This window comes from Syngnathoides biaculeatus, chromosome 18 (assembly GCF_019802595.1).
Source record: "Syngnathoides biaculeatus isolate LvHL_M chromosome 18, ASM1980259v1, whole genome shotgun sequence".
In the NCBI taxonomy this organism is placed as follows: domain Eukaryota; kingdom Metazoa; phylum Chordata; class Actinopteri; order Syngnathiformes; family Syngnathidae; genus Syngnathoides; species Syngnathoides biaculeatus.
The window spans coordinates 4830397-4853117 of record NC_084657.1 but is presented as its reverse complement, the minus strand read 5'-3'; the positions used below and the strand labels follow the sequence as shown (position 1 = coordinate 4853117).

The 22721-nt window shown below is 39.8% G+C and overlaps 5 protein-coding genes across 14 annotated transcripts in view; 2 read left to right on the top strand and 3 right to left on the bottom strand.

The window, feature by feature from the left end:
• ncor1 (nuclear receptor corepressor 1) overlaps positions 1–2316 on the bottom strand; it is a 67301-nt gene extending 64985 nt beyond the window's left edge. For 5 of the 8 annotated variants that reach the window (XM_061802635.1, XM_061802640.1, XM_061802641.1 and 2 more), the window contains exon 1: positions 2175–2316. The gene's annotated coding sequence lies outside the window, so the exon portion shown is untranslated. Of the gene's footprint in view, positions 1–1877; positions 2018–2038; positions 2134–2174 lie in introns of those variants that run through there. The other 3 variants (XM_061802636.1, XM_061802639.1, XM_061802637.1) reach the window with 3 other exon arrangements.
• Positions 2317–2839: 523 nt separating this feature from the next.
• On the top strand, positions 2840–12810 carry pigl (phosphatidylinositol glycan anchor biosynthesis, class L). The gene is made up of 7 exons (XM_061802822.1): positions 2840–3107; positions 4476–4575; positions 8099–8189; positions 8947–9014; positions 9669–9700; positions 11732–11865; positions 12671–12810. The coding sequence occupies exons 1-7, from the start codon at positions 2861–2863 to the stop codon at positions 12797–12799; spliced, it is 801 nt and encodes a 266-aa protein (XP_061658806.1). The 5' UTR covers positions 2840–2860; the 3' UTR covers positions 12800–12810.
• A 244-nt stretch (positions 12811–13054) lies between these two features.
• cenpv (centromere protein V) lies at positions 13055–15527 on the bottom strand. 3 transcript variants are annotated; one of them, XM_061802838.1, is made up of 6 exons: positions 15068–15389; positions 14632–14642; positions 13881–13973; positions 13652–13721; positions 13461–13575; positions 13055–13193 (listed from the first exon to the last, which is right to left on the bottom strand). In XM_061802838.1, exons 1-6 carry the CDS (start codon positions 15074–15076, stop codon positions 13069–13071), a joined length of 423 nt encoding a protein of 140 aa, XP_061658822.1. In that variant the 5' UTR covers positions 15077–15389; the 3' UTR covers positions 13055–13068. The 3 variants fall into 3 exon arrangements, with proteins under 3 accessions (XP_061658822.1, XP_061658823.1, XP_061658824.1); XM_061802839.1 differs by lacking the exons at positions 14632–14642; positions 15068–15389 and adding an exon at positions 15396–15527; XM_061802840.1 differs by lacking the exon at positions 14632–14642.
• A 136-nt stretch (positions 15528–15663) lies between these two features.
• Positions 15664–18075, top strand: LOC133491518 (polyubiquitin-C-like). Its single transcript, XM_061802765.1, is given in 5 exon segments — positions 15664–15820; positions 16360–16698; positions 16701–17357; positions 17360–17752; positions 17755–18075. Coding segments are annotated over 4 exon segments (1593 nt in total). The 5' UTR covers positions 15664–15820; positions 16360–16367; the 3' UTR covers positions 17967–18075.
• A 2080-nt stretch (positions 18076–20155) lies between these two features.
• LOC133491537 (polyubiquitin-B) lies at positions 20156–21984 on the bottom strand. The gene is made up of 2 exons (XM_061802814.1): positions 21886–21984; positions 20156–21424 (listed from the first exon to the last, which is right to left on the bottom strand). Exon 2 carries the CDS (start codon positions 21414–21416, stop codon positions 20271–20273), a length of 1146 nt encoding a protein of 381 aa, XP_061658798.1. The 5' UTR covers positions 21417–21424; positions 21886–21984; the 3' UTR covers positions 20156–20270.
• Between the last annotated feature and the right edge of the window lie 737 nt (positions 21985–22721).

Genomic DNA, 22721 nt, shown 5'->3' with positions numbered 1-22721 from the left:
TACGAGTTTAAAAAATGTGAAATTATTTGTCTCACTGTAGGAAGTTAAATCAGACTAAACTTCTGTTACAGGTAAGTCAGGATCACCAAAATAATTTCAAGTCTGTTCGATACCAAAATATTGAAAGAATTTCTTAGAGAATTTTATATTATTTTCTTTGAAGTCAGAACCTTACATACATTTCCTCAGTATTGAGTAGGGTTTTCTATGAACTGCATGACTTGGATCAAACATTTTAGGTAACTTTCTACAAGTATTTTGCTGGAATCCTGTCGCATTCTTCCTGACAGAACTCGTGTAACTGAGTTAGGTTTCTCGGTTGCCAAGCTTGTACACGCCTTTTCATATCTGCACACAAATTTTCAATGGGATTCAGATCAGGGCTTTGTGACAGCTACTCCGAAACATTGACTTTGTTATATTCAAGCCACATTTTAACCATTTCGGCTGTGTGCTTAGGGTCATTGTCCATTTGGAAGATGCATTTCCGCCCCAAGTTTTAGCTTCCTGGCTGATGTCTTGAGATGTTGCCTATATATTTCCATATAATCTCCTTTCATCGTGATGCTATTTATCTTATGAAAACCTCCAGTTCCTACTGCACCAAAACAGCCCCACAACACAACGCTGCCACCTCCATGCTTCACAGTTGGGATTGTGTTAACAGTTCTACAAGCTTCCCCCTTTTTCCTCCAGATGTAACTTTGGTCATCATGGGCAAACTGCTCCACTTTAATTTCATTAGACCACAGGATATGTCTCCAGGAGTTAAGAGCTTTGACCATGAACTCATCATCTGCGCTTCCCCGTGTTCTTTAATTACTTTTTGTGGATGTAAATATTTGATCTCGAAGAAGAAAATACACAATTCCCTACCTCATTTTTATGGCATTTAACAAAATTAAATAATTTTGATGATCGTGTCTGACCTGAAACAGGAGAGGCTTTTGTCAGATTTAACTTCAGACAGTGAGATAAAAAAATGAAGTGTGTTTTTGCAGGGTATGAAAATGTGTGGCTTCAATATACACACACACATGTACATACACACATGCATATATACAGTAGCAAGTGCCTAGTAGCACTTTTAGATATTCATTAAGTTACACGATCACCCATTGAAAGAATAAAAAAAAATATTGATCGCAAACATTCATCCACTATAAGAGACGGATTTAAAAAAAAAAATACTGAATATACTTCTGCAGTGGTGTCACACACGTGACAGACTGTTTTAAGTCCTGAAAACACCTCTCAACACAGTTATTGTCTTATCTCATTTTAATTAGACTGGACTGATGTACTTAATGAAATGGCCAACAAGAGTATACATGTACAGTACTGCACCCGGAAAATAAGACTGCAAAATGTTTCAATTAAGCAGCTCAATTTGGACCTCTCCCTTGCAAACGCACCACACGCTGGCCTCTTCCAAAACAGATTTGCTACTTCCTGTGCTGTCCTTTTAACATTAAAATTAACAGACTATTCCGAAAACACGGACATGCTAGCCGGCTAACCGGCTAACATTTAATCTGTTTCTCGTTCCACATTTGTTTAGAGTTCAAGGAATTGAGCTTTACGGTAAAGCGACCCCTTATACTGTACTCACAAATGTTCAGTAGATTAGGCAGTTTGGAAGTAGCTTCATCAAGTTGTGGTCATTCGTAAGAATAATGCGTTTACTATGTCTATCATTTCTAAGTGATGGTTTTAACATTACTGGTTTTGATCAGTATTCAACAACCGCAATGCTGTTCAAGGCAAAAAACCCAGCTGCGATGCATATGACATATCATATCATTTCATATCATATCATATCATATCAACGCTGCTGCAAATGTTTATCATTCTACTTAAGGATACTCATCACATACACAAGTCGTCGCTTATTGGGAGGTTGGCCCTACTATCCCAGTAGAAACCTTTCTCAAGGATCCAGAGACACACGCACCATAATAAATTAAGCAACAATCGTACGTGTCTGGGAGAGGACAATATTGAAGGTGTTGTTGTTGTCGCTAGCAAGCTAACTTACGCGTATTTCACCTTTGAATTCGCAACCACGTCGCCATCTTGCAAGCAGATTTTCATCTTACACCCGAGGACTGGAATGGCATAGCCCTACGCATGTTGCTTTACTGAATACAAAATAAATAAAGGTTTGCACTCACCTCATATTTACGGAGTTTACCGAAGATGGGAACGGTATTAGTCGGAATCAAAGTGTAAAGTTGTTTGATAGAAATCCCCGGGTAACGGGTAGTGGACGTCTGGGCAGACGAGGCTGCGCCGCATTTGCCGCTGTAGTCCTTACAGGGCAAAGTAAAGGCTCCTTGTTTTATTGAATTCATATCCTTGATTATGATTATTATTCTTTTATAAATAACCAAAATTACTATTTTTAATAAACTTTTACAAATACTTTGAATGATTTGTAGCTTTTTGTTTGAACAGTTGCATTTTTAAATTATTGATATTTATGTACCTGCAAGGATATAGCCGTGTGCTTGCTAAATCGTCCCCCCATACAACTGTTTTTGTCTGTAATTATTTTTATAATAATCTGCAAAAATATTCACTTGACGAATTTGGTTTTCTTATTTGGCTCTGTAAATAAGTATCCTGACAGACGCCGTTATTTTTCTTACCGTCTTTATATTTACATTGTTTATCAAGAAAAATGGACATGACTTGAAATGGGGAAAATACTGCAATTCAATAACACTTGTCATAAAAGATTTTTGAGTACATTTATTATTTTTATAAATTAATTTAACAATTCCACGTCATTTACTTGTGGAACTAATCTTACTACCCATGTCCTACTACGGTTTGTTTATGAGTACGGTGAAAAATAATGTTCCTTTGGTTGTTAGTGATCTTAGCTGTGGCATATGTGGTTTGTTTGAAATGCATTAATTATCGACATTGGCGATCGTTAAAACATGAAATCAGTGCTTTACCCATTTTGGGAAGACAGGGGATGGATATTGAATGTCTTGTTGTAACCGCGCATCCTGATGATGAATGCATGTTCTTTGGACCAACGATCATTCGCCTTGTTGAATTTAATGTCGTCGTGCATTTACTATGTTTATCAGAAGGTACAGTAAACTCCACATTCTTCTTTTTTTTTTTTCGTATGAAGTCTACTTTATGATGAGTAGTCGTGCGTTTGGTGAGTTTCTGTGGAGCTAGATTACAGCTATACAGTGACATGCATGCTGTTGCAGATAATGAAAATCAATGTGAAACCTTTTCAAACACAGAAAACCTACACGTGCAACAGACTTAATGCTCACCCCAATCATGGAAGAGAGTAGTGAATATGATGGCGTGCCATTGATGTAAGATATCATATAAAAATAAAAAAATACAATTGTGAAATATTTCACTATTAAGGGAATACACTCACACACACACACATACGGAATTCAGTGTACATACATACATACAGTATATAGTATCGTTTTTTTATGGAATTACTTAAATTAATGAAGTTTTACCCCCTATTCTAATTTATTGACAAACTCTTCCAAACTATACTGTAGATACAAACAAGGCGGTAACTTGGCGTCCCTTCCTATTGTGATGATTGTGCACCCTTCTTAACTTTGAAAGATCATCATTTCAATGAATATTTGTATGAAAGACTCTTGGAAAAAAGGTTAATTAAAAGGTGTAACCTATATCAGGTGACTTGATTTGACCTTTTTTAAGCTTTTGAATGCACATGTCCGAATGCTCAATGTTTCAGTCATTTGTGCCTTACTTGCTAATCTTTTAACAAAGAGTTGAAGAGCAAATTTTACAACAGGTGTTTGATCCATGCATCGACCGAGGAATTTCCAAGTATGTAGGCAACCCACTTTAACTTTATATGCCTTTCTCTTTGTGTCTGTTGCAACCTGTTGATTAACATCCGGTTTAAAGGCTTACAATGCCAAGTTACTCGTAATCAATTACTACATAGGCTTGGTTTTATGACGTCAAACTATGAACATGATGAAGAGCACTGTTAAATACCAATTATAACTGAGCGGGGAAATGTTTTGGTCCCTTCATTTAGCAAACACCTGTTGTGAATTTTGCAGTTCTACTCTTTGTTAGGGAACATCCAGGTGTGAAAAAAATTACGGAGATATTGAACAGTGCATTACAGATTCAAGTGTGATTTAATCTGAAAGCCACATGCCCCTAACTTGTTTGCCTATAGAAATGATGTCATGAAATCATAGATGAATATCGCAAAACTCATGGTTTATACATGCTTAGTCTATGCTATTACTCAATGAATGAATCAGTCTGTGTATTCGGGCTAATACCCAAACGGCCATTTGCTTGAGATCCTGATCAAATGGCAATCAGCATTAGAGTAGTTTGAGCAATACAACATTTAATTTTTAAAAATCTACGATGCCTTATGTTTCATTATATTTTACTAACATTTCCGTACACTGATTTGTTTACAGGAAACTACTACAATGAAGGTGTTCAGCGCAAGCAAGAACTATTGAACAGCTGTGCTAAATTGGGGATACCATCCTCCAGAATTACCATAATAGACCACAAGTAAGCGCCACACACATTATACGTAGGTGTAGAAGAGGTAAAATGATACCGTTGCTTATAGAAAGTGACTCTGTTGTATCACATTTGACGTGAAATGGGAAAAATGCCACTGTGCACTTTTGAAATGCATATTAGATTTTTCATCCTCTCCCTAATAATGACCACACGCTTGATGTTGTGTAAAGAGAATTTGATATTTCTCACAGACCAAAGCTTCCATCGGGAATGTTTCTCAAAGCACCTCCAGGCTGCTGCCTACATATGAATCTCTATGGATTTACTTGTGCGTCTGGATGAGTATGTGCGTGCGTGCGTGTGTCTCTGCGCAACTCTTTCTGAACTTTGATCTCACTTGGATTGCAGCCCGTTTTCCCCTTCTGTGTATTTTGGTGTTTGAGTACACATTTAATCAGCACTTTGCAAAGTCCAAGTTTTGACTCTCTCTCTCTCTCTCTCTCTCTCTCTCACTGCTTTCCTATTCCTATTCTGACCCTTGCAACCCCCACATTCCCAGCTCACGTTGGCTACATTTTGGCAAAGCTCCGAAGCACTGCTAATGTAGGTCATGTCTCAGTACAGTATTTGACTTTGCGGGAATGTGAGTGCCTCCTGCTTTGAGAGTGTCTTTGTGTGCATGTATGTGGCCAGGCACACTGGCTTTGCGCTTAATCATCTCTTTCCATGTCTTGAACTTCCATTGATCCCAAAAGACTAGTGTAGAAATCCAGAGACTAGGCTATTGTTTGGTCTGCCAATAAACTAATGTGGAAATTTGATGGATTCGACATAGTCATCAGATGATCAGCAATGATGGTTTGAGTTCTAGCAGAAAAGCATTCAGACCTTTGAGTATGTCCACAAGAATTTCCATTGAGGATAGTTATTCGCATTCATTTTGACATTGGATGGGATTTACTTGCGGCAGGTAAAAATTTCAGATAAAAAGGGCGGCCGACTACTTGTTATAACATCCTTAGTGGATCCCAGCTGCCTATCAAAGCAGTCATCATCTGCAACTGTACAATGAAATTAGGGAAATTTTAATTTACCATTGGAATTACTTGCTGGCAGATTTACTTTACTGTCAAAGGGGACTTCTGATGGAAATACCTGTACAGTATTCTCTTGTTTGTTCACTTTCTCTGTTACAACTGTTGCTTGGAAGTCTAATTAGACAGAATGTCGGATCGCATGTATATCCAGCTTGAAAATGGGATTTCCCCATTATTCCTCATGAATGGGACAGCCGTGTTGACAGAATTTGGGGCCCCAGTGCATTTTGTAGCCATTGTGATCATGCTGGATCGGAACACGCTCTGCTGCCTCTCCACTTGTACTGGTTTGACCTTGGTCTGCTCCAGGCAGACTGATTGTAACTGCTCACTGCACAAATCCAACATCGCCGGTCTTTTATCAGACTGAACCAAGTCTTCCCTCACCATTTCTCACTCATCTCTAGTTGCTGACTTTTCCTATGTCTTAACTCATACCATATATTTGACAAAAAACATTTACAATTGTCAGCAACTAAAATCTGCAGCCAGTCACAAGCAACTAATTTGCAGGGTAATATTTGAGATATACAGTACACTATTCACTAAAAATGAAATGAAAATAAAATTTGAAGCTATTCGATTTACGGGTGCAATTTCAGAATGACGCTAAAATGCAGTATCTTCTTTACGTAATTTGACCTCTAAATCTGTCCAGCTGTTCAACTTTTCAGTCATTTTAGCACAATTGGCTGTTATTGAATGGCAAAATTCACAATGGGTGTGTGATCCATTGATTGACCGATATTTCCGAATTCAGTTGGAATTAATTGTTGTAACGGTTGTCTTCATCACACATTTCACATCATGAGACCAAGACGGCACTAACGTTGGACGTGATGCATCGCAATTTATTAAAGCGTTCCAGGTGGAAAGGTTGGATGACTGTAAAAAAAACTTTAATTACCTCATCATATTTACACACGAAATTTATGAACTAGTTTTGGGATCAGAAATCAAGGGAAATACATTTTTCTACAATTGTTCACGTTTGTAAACAGAAAAGAGTTTTGTAATATCGCAACATTTTAATATATATGACAATATGAAATTTTGGTACAGATTTTCACAAGGCTCATGGAAGCTAACACACAATTTGCCTTCGCGGGCCACATAAAGTCATGTGGCGGGCCGGATTTGGCCCCCGGGCCTTGACTTTGACACCTGTGGTTTAGACTGTCACAGAGTGTCTGCAAAATTGGCTGAAAGATTTTACAGCTTGATTTCCACACCAGTGTTCATGTCAATGTTTTGCTGGATTTTAGGTTTGTCCTGAAATTTCATCCAAAATTCCAATACTGGTATACTTTTTTGTGAGTTGCATGTATCGTGCAATGAATTGCTGTAGCCTACCCTGTGACTGTGTGCACAGACATTTAACTTTGCCACAGGCCAATGGTCCATGTGATCAGACTAAACAAGCCCTGTTTGATACACACGCGCACACACACAGACACACACACACAATCCCTTCACTGGGCTAAAGTTCAGCAACTGCGCACAAACGCCTGCAAGCAATTAGACATCCACAACTAAAGCTACAAGTGGTGGATGGGTAGGTTATTTTAGGACATTTTTCTGTGTTGCCATAGTGACGCCAACACTTGGTCTGCTTGAGGAAAGGTCTGGTGTCTTGTGTCTTTTGGTAATTTCCAACATCCCTCTCACCCTGAAGCGAAATGTCTAAAATAACAGCTGAATGAAGGCAATTCTGTAGTGGGAAAGAAAGCGCCAACACGCTGCAGTATAAGGCATAAAAGGCTTACGAGCAAATCGTCACTTGCCGGTTATCGGAGAACTGGGTGGAGGGGTGTAGCCGAGTCCAGGAAAGAAACTATAAAATGTTGAGCTAGATTAATTTAAGAGTGAAAGAGTGAATAAGATATTGCTTACGGCAGAAGCCAATGTCTGTCAGGCTCGCAATTTCAACGATTTGTTAATTCGAGCCGTAATCCATTTGATTATTCTGGTTGCACAGATATCCTGTTCAAAAGGTACAAGCACATGATGATGGGTCAGTACACAGTAGTGCAGTCCCATGACGACAGACCTCTGTGAACTGCAGCCCCCGTACACCACCTCTTACACCAAAGCCTGACCCCTCACTGGCAGGCAATGGATTTGTGACCTAATCCATCACTATATCGATTTACTCAACTGTCCTGACTCATTGTTTGCGACAAAAGCAAGGGAAATGAGAATAGAGGTGACCCCACAGCCAACCCCTACTTTATGCATAACTAAAAGAACAATATCTACCCCGTTATGTGACATCACTAGCAATTCGGTATGTTAGTGTTCTCCACCTCTAATATGCCACATTTATAACTATTTTTCACCCTTGTTGCAATTAATATATACTTTTGTCACTCTTGTGAGGTTACAATCCAGACATGAGGCATCTCAATAAAATCCTGATGTAATATCACTGCAACCAAGTGAAGCTAGAGTGCTTTTTTTTTTTCTTCCAGGAAACTTCCTGACGATCCCAAAGCAGAATGGAAGGTCTCCCTAGTCACCTCAATAATTGCAAAGCACTTGAGAGCTCACGCTTTCAACATGGTATGCATAACTCAAGTCATAACTTTCCTTTGATTTCCTTAGAGAGAACTCAGTCGTTCCATTCTGCCAAAGGAACCTATGTATTATTTGCTTAAGTATATGCTTTGGAACCACAGCGTTATTGCCCTACTTTCCCATTTTACGGTGGTTTCTGTAAAAATCTTGCAAGCTACCTATTATTTCTGTCCAAGCATGACTTTATTTGGGAGACTCCGGGAGCGTTTTGGTTGTATTTGGCTTTACAGATTCATGTCAACCAAGATGCAGTTCTATGCTATGGGATTAGCTAATGTGTGAAATGTAGGATCGAAAGAATCAGTATCTAAATGATCTCAACAAGGGGTCAAAGTACTGAAAACGTCAGAGAAGCAGGACAAAAATGTAGCTCATAAATGAATTCCTAGTGGGTTACATGCTGTGTGCAAGCCAAACCTATATTAGCATGATTGCTGTTATTTCTATTATTTCGCCATTAATTGTCCTTTTACCTAATTTTGTAATCTTTATCATTTAAGTATGTTTTTCTGAGTGCAAAGACGAGATTTACTTAATACCAAGTTTTGAGGTCAGCCTTTTTTTTTTTTTTTTTTTTTTGCACAGAAAAAGACTTCTAAATATCAGATACAGCTCCCAACTACACCTACGGCGTCAAAAAAGATGAAAATAGTTTTTCCTCCACATTTGTTGTCATCATGATTGCCTTGGACTCCGAAATTCTGTGTTTGCACCCACGTAGTGACATTTTTTGTTGTTTTAGGTGCTGACCTTTGATGAAAGAGGAGTGAGCGGCCATAGCAATCACATCGCAATTTATAAAGCTGTCAGGTAGGCTAAATGTCAAGGTTTTGGTATTTCTAATATACCAACTGTCCCCTCAGTTAATATTTAAACGCAGTCTTATCTTGGACAACATGGAAAACTAAGGGCACATGAAAACATTAATTTTGCCAAAAACATTTCCCCCACAAAGACACACACACACATTTTCACCATATTTCTCAGGATTGCAATTTGTCACGTGGCAAACAGAATCCTCAAAAGCAGTCTGCTGTGCTCTTAGAGAGCAGTAATAAATCTTAACACCACAACAGTGAAGTGAGAGGGCAGCTCTGGTTGGGGAAGTCTTACTAAACAAACTTTTCTCTCGGCATAAATGTATTTTTTTTTAACATAGATATATCTTCAAATTAGATCAGTCGACCATTCTTGGTCACAAACCTTTCACTTCGACATATGGCTTTCCATCTAACTGCAGACCTCATTTGTTCTAAACGGTGACATCATCACAATACAGCTAACCTTATTTTTAGGACATTAAATGATTTTGTGTTGTAATCAGAGAAAGCAAATCTCTTGTTGCGCCCCCCTGGCAAGTGAATGGTGCTTATTTCTGTCCACATTATTAAACACGAGCTCCAGACTTTTGATCATGTTTGCTTCCTGAATCATTTCAACAACTTGTTTTTCCTCCATCTACAGACACCTCGCTTCCACTGACCAACTGCCCAAAGGTAAATTTGATACCTTTACAATAGTTTGTCATTATTTTTCCACTTTTGACTACATGAGGTATTTTCTGACTACACATACATCTCACATGTATAATCCACTTCATATCAGTTTCTTTTTTGAACTAGAAAAGTGTCTTCAAAAGTATGTTCCTAGTGTACATCTGCAGCAAGATTGACCCAGAAATAAAATCGATTGAGAACAAGCTACGCTGTGTTTGTTAATCTATAGCGCCCTCTTCAGCACACTACAGTTGCAAGGCATCATTAAACATTATCCATGCTTTTTTTTAACCTCCCATTTTCCAAGCCCCTTATCCTCACAAGGGTCTTGGGAGTGCTGGAGCCTATCCCAGCTAACTTCGGGCGAAAGGCGGATTACGTCCTGAACTGGTCAGCAGTCAGTTGCACGGAGACATATTGAGCGGGAAATGATCCCACTCTGCCCGCACCAAAGTCAGGCGTGTGTACCATTACACCATTAGTGGCACAGTACCATGTTTATCTGTACTGTGCAAATAAAACATTTTATTCACAAGGTAATCCAATGTGCTTTATTCCAGAGGTTGTGAATATTTTTACCCATTACAAGGCTGGTTTTCCATCCCAATGCCAATTAAACAAAACTGACATATGCATAAATGCCATAAAAATTCTTTTTGAATGTTTCATCCTATACATTTATGACCTGTTTCATAGAAAGGAACTTAGCAAATTCCATCTAATTTAAGGCAACCTTTCGGCCATCATTGCTGGCTGATGTGCACCGCTTCAACTAACAATTACTCTTGTGTTGCCGGCCTTTCCCTATACATTTAAAAATATATATATACATCATTAACTAAACAAAGATTATCGGTGATATCATGAAAAGTTGAAGTTATGAGAATTGGAAGTAAAAATAAGCACCCAAAAAAAATAATTGCAATAAAAGTGGACAGTTTCACCAATGAATTTTACATTGATTGCATGTTTTTCTATCGCTTAGACCCCATGCTCACTTTATTTATTATTATAACTTCATTTATTATTCCAAGTTTTTTTGTTTGTTTGTTTTTTTAGTAGTCACTTAAAACAATTAATTGTTGATTCTGATCTGTAACTCTTAATATGCGCCTGGCATGGAAATGAAAAGGCCTATTTCTAATGTCATTGAGGTAACTGGAGGCTATCCCATCTTGGGAAGGGCAGGGGACACCTTGGATTGTCAATCGCAGGGCACATAGAGTATACATACAACCACTCACACTTCAATTAACCTAAAATGCAATTTTTGGGAATACGAGAGGAAGCTGGACTACCCAAATAAAAGACCATGAGAGCAATCCCCTCGTAGGAAGGCGAGAACAGAAATCGAACCTTGAACCTCTGAACGGCAAGGCAGACATGCTAACCACTCACTCACCGTGCTCTGTAATGTAATTTATTAAATGTAAATAAGAGGGAAACTAGGCAATCGTTGACAGATTGAGCACTAGTAAGGTCAACAGGTTTCTTTAGTCTAAGGCACATTGCCAGGAAATGATATCTCAACATCTTTTAGTCAGCACGGTTGCCAAGGTACAACAAACACAGCCTTCAGTGAGTCATCTAAAAATGAAGTGTCGTAAATCATGCTCAAACTGGTTTCACAGTAACTCACTGGCCCGTTGAGGGAATTACCACCGACGTGATTAAGCTTCTTCACGTGGCTGTACAGCATGAGTTATCCTCCCATGTTTCAGTCTTTGCTGGATCACAAGTATGGTTGTTTGTGTTTGATCTAAAACCCTGACAAGTGATCTAATTTGACATATAAGTAAATGTATGAACTTGTAATTATTTTATACTCTATAAAAGCATGTGCAGTAAATCCATTTTTTTCACCCTTTGAAACTTTACCTGAGGTGGGAACCCCATATTAATTTTAGCACCAAATTATCACGATTGTGGCAACGCCACTACAAGTTGTGGCTGTATACTCTGTTCCTGTAACATGCCAGAAATCTGCAGCTGTAGTGACCTCTAACGTAAAACTGTCTCTTTGTTCCCCAGACTGCTGTTTGTTCTCGTTAGTGACTGTCAGCCTGCTCAGGAAATATGTTTCATTCTTAGAACTTCCTCTCAGCTGGCTGCTTCCCTCATCGCTTTGCTGCATCATAGGCTTAAAGGGCTACAGGCAGTGCAAAGTAAGCCTTGGACCTACAGGTACATCTCGATAAATCAGAGTATGGTATCGATATATCCATTCACTCGGGCAAATTCTGCCTAATCCCTCCATTTGAAACGTTTTTATTATTTATTGATATGGTGAATGTTTGGGTTTGTTTGCTTTATGCGATCATCTAAATCAGAGGTGCTCAGACTTTTTTACCCCAAGATCTGCAAAGTTCATTTTTCTCATCCTCAGCTTGCTTTTCGGCGAGATGTCAGTGTCATATTTTCCATAAACAGTTCGAAAATGCTGCTTCACATTTCCACAAACGCACTTTGAAAATAACATTGTTAAAAAGTGGACCACCTCCCATTTTGTATGAAAGTGACACGTTTTTGTCTTCTTTACTGCAGCATCCATACTCGTGTTTAAGATTTCTTAAGCGAGAGCTTAAAATAGGGGGTGAGCTCACTGACAGCGTGTTTTCCTTTACTGTCGTTGTTTGCACATGTGCAGTGAGCTAAAGTACAAAAAAATACGGCTGACATCTTTTTTTTTTCTCGACACGCCGTCGCGATCGACTGAACCTGCGTTGATCGACGCATTGAGCACTGCAGATCTAAATCATACATCGTTTTTTTTTTTAAATGACTATTTCACAGTGAAGTACATCTGTATGAATTTCACTTTTTGACTTTTGCCAAACATTTTACAACCATTTGAAACTTTTAATTTATTGAGATGTACCTGTACCGCTGAGAAAACCGTACGCGTTGCTGTCATTAACTGCTAAAATGCTTTCAGGTTGTATTCTAATCTCTAAAGTTTCATCTTTTCAGGCTGCCATGCTTTGTCATCACACCCAACTTGTTTGGTTTCGGTATCTGTACATCACCTTCTCACGCTACATGTTTGTCAACACATTCCAGATGATTCCACGAGGACCAAAGGTTCATAAAATATATTAGGTGACCAACATTTAACATAGCTATTTATGAATAGAATAAACTGTTAATATTGAAGGGGTAATAATTAGGTCACAAGTGTAATATAATCAGTGACCCAAATCTACTTAGGACATGAATCAGTTTTGCCTCAAGAAAAAAGAAAAAAAAAAAACTTTGCTCAGTCATTGTTGTTTCCAAAAAAAAAAGAAATTTTGTACTGTTTCTGGCATATTGCTGATTAAAAACAAGTGACTGTAAAATGATCTTGTCTCTTGTAATTGAATGTCTTTCTAGTTTTTTGACATGTCTTTGATGGTCTTGTGTGCTTGCATGCTTTCTTCCCATTTGTCCCCCAAAAATGTCTCTACTGTGAGACTTTGCACAGTGCCTGGATCCAGACAGTGTGGACTGATACCTGCAAAAGAGATTATAGTGGGAAAAAGATGAATGACAAATTTGAACCAAAAGGCTTTAATCCTATATTTTATAAACCTGCAAAAAACGGGGATGATTTTAGCATTTGGAGTGCGTTCCCCTAAAAGTTCTAAAAACTTTTGTTGGTCTACAAAAAACACACAGCCTGATCAGTTTAGTGTTTACAGTATAAACAAAATACTGTATGTTTACATCACATGGAAATGGTGTGAGAAGCATGTGATGTGTAAGCAGTTCTCACTCGTACCATATCCATCAGGGTTGGAGCGTGGTGTGTAGAAACTCTGAACTCCACACACTTTACAGAAGGTGTGCTTCGCTGTGTGAGTGTTAAATGTGTACGTGGTCAGATGATCCCCACCCTAGAGCGATAAAAGGATGAGATGAGAACATGATTCTTCTTACATTTCAAGTTATTTTTAAGACGAGGGATTCTACCTGTATAAGTGTGAAGTTGGATCTGGGGACAATGAAATGATTGTTTTGTTTCTTAGTGCAAATACTACAGCTGGAAATGACAAAAGGATTCAGAAATGTAAACAAACAGTACTACAGTACAAGACTATAAATTTATGATAGACTGAAACACATTCAAGCATTTTTCGGATTGTCGCGGTAACACTAATGTCGAGTGTACCCAGAAAATATAATAATCAAATATTCATACTTGCAATTAAAAACATGGAGGTTTGGAGAACTCCACACTTCAAACCTAACAGCTCCACAATGGCAGCCACCCTTATGTTTCACAAGGTCCATTCTGAAAGAACAGGAAACCGTCACAATGAAGTCAGCGGATACTTGAGAAATGTGATTGTAATTAGGAAGTACGTTGTCCTCATTCACAACAAACGATTCTGTCAACTCTTCAAATGTGATAAGCTTAAACATCTGTCATCCAGAGCCCTGAATTTCATTCTTTTAAAGTAATAAACGTGTTTTTTTGTTTTTTTTTTTACAAGTGCAAGGGATGGGCCTTTTTCCTGGAACACTTTTGAGGCCCACTGTAATTATTTCCAAGCAAAGGGAAGGGCAAAATACAGCAGACTTGGACAAACAAATTCCTGCAGGGTTGAACTAGTTCAGCCTGACCCACAGCTCTGTGTTGGAAAAAATGACGTGCTGGGTGTCATCTGACGTCCTGCTAAATGATACGTTGTGACCCAAATACACGAATACGAGCCGTATCTTAGTATATCAGCCACAAATAGAAAGTCATGGGGCCGCAAAGCCATATCTAAGTATTTGTTTTAGTTTATTACTTTATATGACAAAAAGAATGGTGTCAAGAGAAAACTAGGTGTCTATATACTTTTATTCTAGTGTTTTCCTGGACACATGCGAAACACCCCTGTACACGCTGTACAACTATAGATGCAGTCTATTATTTTCATCCATCCGATTTCTGAATTGCTTACCCTTGGGCTGACTTTGGATGAGAGGCAGCCAGCGGACATACAACACATACATGTATAAACAAACAGCCAATTACATTGATACCTATGCACACTTTATGCGTCAATTAATCAAACCATGTCTTGGGAACGTGCAGGATGCAAAATAATAGTGCAAATATCTTATGTAGATGTTTCAGGTATCTTTATTTTACTTGAGCGGACCACGGTCATTTTTTGATTACATTTGACTTTTACAGCCTATATGTTAAAACAATGACCAGTACCAGATTTCAGAGGAGCAAGAAACTTTTGTCTTTTGTATCTTCGTGCCAGATTATCAAAACGAGTATTGTACATAATCGACAGTACAAACGCATTTTTATTTTAACTGTAACCAGTTGAAGCAGTACCTCTATCACGACTAGTATTTTACTTAAAAACTGATTGAGTAGCCTACCTTTGCCATCTGCTTTGCCAGGGGCTTTATATTCAGGTATGGCTACGCTAAATGCAATTGAGTTAAAGTGAGGCCAAGTGGAACGATAGCATGTTTACCAGTCACGTTTCCATGAACTGGCAAACACATTTCACGTGGCATGGAAAGAATCGCTGTCGGCATTTAGTCATCTCGGTGCCGTTTATACATTGACACGTTAACATTCCGCAGAAAGAAAATAGCACAAAACGAGCCATTCAAGAGCCCCGTATAATGTTTGACAAGGTTCACGTTCTTGTTTTTTCTTCTTAGTTGACGAAATCACGAAAGTCGTTGACCATTGACTTACAGTATTTACTGCTCAGCAACCAATGACAAGTCAAACAAACCATACTTCTATCCAATCAAAACCGGAAGATTCGAGTTGCCGCAGGTCCCTTCTAGAAAATTCTGGTAAGACGGACCTTAGTGCTACTTTGTATTATTCCGCGCGGCCACCCGGGTCAAATTTATTGATATAGAATTACTGTATTTTTTTAAAATGGATTGAATATATTCTTAAAAAGCTCTTGAAGTCTCACGCGTGTAAACGAAATAAATGGAACACGTTGAAGTGCTGTAACCGAGGAAGGAGGGAACTATTTTTAGTGCGGATGGATATAGTCTATGACGTGTCCGCCTCTCATATATAAAGCTGTTTACAGCGAGAGCGTAATCAAACGTCCGAACTAAATCGAGCGACGACTAAGTGTTGAATACAGCTACTTCTTATACGTAAGTAACTTTTTTTTCTTTTTATAGAGTTCTCCAGCCAACTGTCTGGCGTAAATTGTATCTGGTTTTATTTCTTCATACATGCATAGATGTACATTTTTTCCTCCTCCATTGTAAGTACTGCCTGTTGTGGTTTAGTAGTTAAGCATTTTAAAATTTATTTCACGATACTTTGGTCTACGCTTTGGGTTAATGAATTGTATAAGCGTTATAACTTAACTCTCTAATTTCGTTTTTTGGTTAACTGTTTGCTGTTGGCGGTAGCAATGACTCAACGTTTTCAGTGGCAGCGTCCATTATGAGAGACTCCAACTCTACAAAAGGGAGTCAACAACTTCTCAAAATGGCGCCGTCGACTGGAACGTTAATGGCAGATTTTCCTTTTTCCATACAACTTGAACTAATGGCAGATTGCTTCCTTCATTTTCCATACAACTTGCAACTGAAACTAAATGACACTAACTGAACTTTGTGTTAAATTTTCATGGCTAATGCTTTAACAGTTTCAGCAAATGACTAACGTACTCATTTTACTTCAGGTGCAATTATGCAGATCTTCGTGAAGACTCTCACTGGCAAGACAATCACCCTTGAGGTTGAGCCAAGTGACACCATTGAGAATGTCAAAGCCAAAATCCAAGATAAAGAAGGCATTCCTCCTGACCAGCAGAGGTTGATCTTTGCCGGCAAACAGCTGGAAGATGGTCGCACACTCTCAGACTACAACATCCAGAAGGAGTCGACCCTTCATCTTGTCCTGCGTCTGCGAGGTGGCATGCAGATCTTCGTGAAAACCCTCACTGGCAAGACCATCACTCTTGAGGTTGAGCCCAGTGACACCATTGAGAATGTCAAGGCTAAAATCCAAGACAAGGAGGAATTCCTCCTGATCAACAGAGGTTGATCTTTGCCGGCAAGCAGCTGGAAGATGGTCGCACCCTTTCAGACTACAACATTCAGAAGGAGTCCACCCTCCATCTTGTACTGCGTCTGCGAGGTGGCATGCAAATCTTCGTGAAAACGCTCACTGGCAAGACCATCACCCTTGAAGTTGAGCCAAGTGACACCATTGAGAATGTCAAAGCCAAAATCCAGGACAAGGAAGGCATTCCCCCTGATCAGCAGAGGTTGATCTTTGCCGGCAAGCAGCTGGAAGATGGTCGCACCCTTTCAGACTACAACATCCAGAAGGAGTCGACCCTTCATCTTGTCCTGCGTCTGCGAGGTGGCATGCAGATCTTTGTGAAAACACTCACTGGCAAGACCATCACTCTTGAGGTCGAGCCCAGTGACACCATTGAGAATGTCAAGGCCAAAATCCAAGACAAGGAAGGCATTCCCCCTGATCAGCAGAGGTTGATCTTTGCCGGCAAGCAGCTGGAAGATGGCCGCACCCTTTCAGACTACAACATCCAGAAGGAGTCCACCCTCCATCTTGTCCTGCGTCTGCGAGGTGGCATGCAGATCTTTGTGAAAACCCTCACTGGCAAGACCATCACTCTTGAGGTCGAGCCCAGTGACACCATTGAGAATGTCAAGCCAAAATCCAGGACAAGGAAGGAATTCCTCCTGATCAACAGAGGTTGATCTTTGCCGGCAAGCAGCTGGAAGATGGCCGCACCCTTTCAGACTACAACATTCAGAAGGAGTCCACCCTCCATCTTGTACTGCGTCTGCGAGGTGGCATGCAAATCTTCGTGAAAACGCTCACTGGCAAGACCATCACCCTTGAAGTTGAGCCAAGTGACACCATTGAGAATGTCAAAGCCAAAATCCAGGACAAGGAAGGCATTCCCCCTGATCAGCAGAGGTTGATCTTTGCCGGCAAGCAGCTGGAAGATGGCCGCACCCTCTCAGACTACAACATTCAGAAAGAGTCCACCCTCCATCTTGTCCTGCGTCTGCGAGGTGGCATGCAGATCTTTGTGAAAACCTCACTGGCAAGACCATCACTCTTGAGGTTGAGCCAAGTGACACCATTGAGAATGTCAAAGCCAAAATCCAGGACAAGGAAGGCATTCCCCCTGATCAGCAGAGGTTGATCTTTGCCGGCAAGCAGCTGGAAGATGGTCGCACCCTTTCAGACTACAACATCCAGAAGGAGTCGACCCTCCATCTTGTCCTCCGCCTGAGGGGTGGCCAGTAGTAGATTACAATTGTTACTCTTAAAGTTAAAATGTTAATTTCTCAGGCTAATGCCATGTTGACCAAATGTTATGTGAAGGTTGGAATAAATAATAAAAGCTATCATTCTGGTTTTTTGTTTTTATAAATGTATGAAAGTGTTCTTCTGTTTAAGTTGTTTATAAATACTACATTGACAGGGGTGGGGTGTGTTTATTTGAGTGTAACTAGATGCATAGGCTTAACTAATGTATATGGTGCAAGTATTGAAGATGAAGTTTAAAGGAGTGGTGATATTTACACTAAATGTTAAAATTCATGCAAGGAATTTGAGGTATGACTTAGCGTGAAGAGCAATAATTAGCTTTAAGTCTGATGCTGGAATACAGGTACACACTATTGTACTGTATATTGAATTTCATCCATCTGCTTTTCTGGGTTGGGGGCATTTCCTTTGGCGGTGATGCCCAGACAATGTTGAATTGTCAATATTTGAAGGTGCTGTCAATCCAAAATTTATATGGTAAAATTGTTAGGGGCAATATAGGTTTATGTGGGTAGGCAATGAAATTGTCATTGGTGACAGACATAGGGGGCAAAGGTCAGTACCAAGAGGAACAAATTAGATACAGGAGACATCTTTGTCCACACGAGGGCATTACAGTTAAATATTTAAAATTATGTATTCAGACACCTAATTGTCAATATGTACTGCCCTAGTGTAGCCATATGCAATGCAAACAAAAGTCAGACTGAAATCAGGTTTTCAGTGCCTATATTAACCAGTAGATGGCGCTACTACACTACCACTGTCTTTGGACCGTCAACGTCTCATTTCTCCGCACCTCGTCTGAGTGTGTTGTATATTTAATTACACTATGCATTATTCACTTTCAATAGTTCTACAGTGGAACAATGGCATGGCTCTGATCCAGTTTTGAATTAGAAAAATGAAAACCTTATCCTTCAGACTTCAGATTCAAATTGTTCATCTGTGCCCCAAAGTGTCAAACTCCAGGGGCCAGTTCTGGCCCACGGCAACATTTTGACGTGTTTAAGAAAAACATTGCACAAATATTTCCAGGTTCTTCGTAAATACCCTCCCAGCCATCCATTTTCTGAGCCACTTATCCTCACAAGTGCCACAGCTATCTTTGGGCAGTAGAACGGGTCCACCCTGAACTGTTTGCCTGCCAATCAGAGGGCACATAGGAATAGACACCAGTCACACCGAGAGCCAATTTAGAGTGTTGACTAAAATTAAAATTACATTTAGAGTGTAAATTGGAGTCTTCAATTAAGCTACCATGTTATGTTTTTGGGAAGTGGGGGGTGACTGGAGGAAACGCTCAGAAATCCGGGGAGAACTTGCAAACGCCAAAGAGGTGGGGCCACAATTTGAACCCCAGACCTCAGTCCTGTGCCACTTTATAAATTCCAAAATTGCAAATTTTCTTTACTTCGAGTAATGTTTTTGCCACTGTCTTTGATTAGTTCTTTCAAAACCTTTAACAAGCTTCAGATTCCAAAATTTGTCATCAATTTGTAACAAACCCCCCAAAAAACGAAACGTCAAGCTGCTTAAAGTCCGGTGTGAAGTGTCCACATTGAGTCATGATTTGAGGAGCCGGCCGGTATTTGCTTGGTGTGGGTCCATTTTCTTTCATCGAGTCCACAGTCAAAGCAGCCATCCCTGAAGAAATTCAGATCACGAAACGTGGATTAAGCAATGAAATAGTGCTAAAGTGCCACCAAACTCACCTGACTTGAACACATGAAAATTAATACAGCGTTGTCAAGAGGACAATGAAACACAATCTGGAAAAAAAAAAAAAAAAAGATGATCTGAAGGTCAATAAAGCAACTTGGGCTACAATCGCACCTGAATTGTGCAAAAGGCTGATCACCTCCATCTCACGCCACCTTGATGCTGCAACTTATGCGAGAGGAGCTCCCTCCTTCCGCAGTATTCATCCATATAGTTTCAATAATTCCTCATTATTCTAATTTTGGGCACATACCTGCATAGGAAGCTGGAAGAAGAATGATGTGCTTCATAAACTTGGAAAGCAGATAATTTCAAAAAGGTCAGGCAATCTTAAAATTTTATGAAAATAGAGTGACTTTAAGACTAGTCTGCCAAATTATTATCTTCAACCATTTTCTCAAGTTTAGATTTTTTTGGAGGGAGGAGGGAGGAAAAAAATACAATTATAGGTTTAATCATTTATTCAACCATGTGCATTGAACAACATCATGGAAAATGCATTTGAATTTAACAATTATATTCAACTTTATAAGATTAAGAACTCAGATTTGTGATTGACTACTGGCCACCCCTCAGACGGAGGACAAGATGGAGGGTGGACTCTTTCTGGATGTTGTAGTCTGAAAGGGTGCGACCATCTTCCAGCTGTTTGCCGGCAAAGATCAACCTCTGCTGATCAGGGGGAATGCCTTCCTTGTCCTGGATTTTGGCCTTGACATTCTCAATGGTGTCACTTGGCTCAACTTCAAGGGTGATGGTCTTGCCAGTGAGGGTTTTGACAAAGATCTGCATGCCACCTCGCAGACGCAGGACAAGATGGAGGGTGGACTCCTTCTGGATGTTGTAGTCTGAAAGGGTGCGCCCATCTTCCAGCTGTTTGCCGGCAAAGATCAACCTCTGCTGATCAGGGGGAATTCCTTCCTTGTCCTGGATTTTGGCCTTGACGTTCTCAATGGTGTCACTTGGCTCAACCTCAAGAGTGATGGTCTTGCCAGTGAGGGTTTTCACAAAGATCTGCATGCCACCTCGCAGACGCAGGACAAGATGGAGGGTGGACTCTTTCTGAATGTTGTAGTCTGAGAGGGTGCGGCCATCTTCCAGCTGCTTGCCGGCAAAGATCAACCTCTGCTGATCAGGGGGAATGCCTTCCTTGTCCTGGATTTTGGCTTTGACATTCTCAATGGTGTCACTTGGCTCAACTTCAAGGGTGATGGTTTTGCCAGTGAGGGTTTTCACGAAGATTTGCATACCACCTCTCAGACGCAGGACAAGATGGAGGGTGGACTCTTTCTGAATGTTGTAGTCTGAGAGGGTGCGGCCATCTTCCAGCTGCTTGCCGGCAAAGATCAACCTCTGCTGATCAGGAGGAATTCCTTCCTTGTCTTGGATTTTAGCCTTGACATTCTCAATGGTGTCACTGGGCTCAACCTCAAGAGTGATGGTCTTGCCAGTGAGGGTTTTCACGAAGATCTGCATGCCACCTCTCAGACGCAGGACGAGATGAAGGGTGGACTCTTTCTGAATGTTGTAGTCTGAGAGGGTGCGGCCATCTTCCAGCTGCTTGCCGGCAAAGATCAACCTCTGCTGATCAGGGGGAATGCCCTCCTTGTCCTGGATTTTGGCTTTGACATTCTCAATGGTGTCACTGGGCTCGACCTCAAGGGTGATGGTCTTGCCAGTGAGGGTTTTCACAAAGATCTGCATAATTGCACCTGAAGTAAAATGAGAGTACGTTAGTCATTTGCTAAACATTTGCTCATGAATGTTCACTTTACACAAAATACCATTTAAAACATTTTGCTGTAATAATAAAAAAGGTATAATTGATTAGTTGAACAAATCAGCCATTATATTTTTTATGTCGACAGCGCCATTTTGAGAGCTTGTGGACTCCCTTTGTTTAGCTGGCGTCTCCATAATGGACGCTGCGACGAAAAATGTCGAGTTGCTCTTATTACTCACAAAAAAAAAAAAACAATTGCCCGAAATATCAACTCAACCACGACGAAATGGAACACGACGTAACCCAGTTTGTTAAACAAATAAGATACTTTAAATGCGCCATCATAAAAATTCGTCACCGCTGCTAAGCTTGAAACGAAACAAACTTTAAAATCCAATTAAGAGATATTGATACTGATTCAGGAGCGCAACTAAAATATTCGTTACTTACACTAAAGAAGTGACGATATTGAAGCAAGAACTCGTGGCTCGTCTCTTCTTGTTCAATAAGGGCGGAAACGCCAAACAACTCTATATAAAGAGGCTGCAACGTCATTGACAATACCCAACCGCACAAAAAGATAGTTCCCACCTTTCCGCATTTCAACTTTTAAGCTTTAATTTGCCGATCCTCATTAACAATTTAAAGTACGTCTAAGAATATCTACAATACATTTATTTGAAAACGATTTATGTACACATGTACGGGATTATTCTTTTGAATATTGATTTGGTTAGCCCCGCGGAATAATATCACATACCACTAGGTCTCCCTTGCCGGAATTTTGTAGAATGCTCTAAACAATGAAGTCGAATGAAAACTTGACTTCGCTGCGTCTAACATTGGTTCCGCCATGGTCAACAGGCTCTGATTTCCGGTCAGGGCAAAAAGCATTGTCAACATACACACATTGCCATGGAAAACGATGCGATAAATCTATTTACTTGGGATGTTTTGGATCTCTAGCGACATGAATATAATCTAAACATTTGCAGCATGGCCAGGAAGGTTTAAAAGATACATTGACGCATACATATCTAATTGGAGGTACAGACCTTCATAATATTGTAATTATATATTTTCCACATTCATAATTATAATAATTAATTTTGAAGGTTAAACTGAAACACACCGGTGAAAAGATAATTTGCAACCGCCCGCACAGTTTTGATAGCTAACAGCGCAACAAGAATCAACCATTTTGACACCAAAAAAAGCTAAATCTAACTCATTCCAATATTATGTTTCGCAATCTACAACTGTAAGGACATCAAAGGATGTCAATT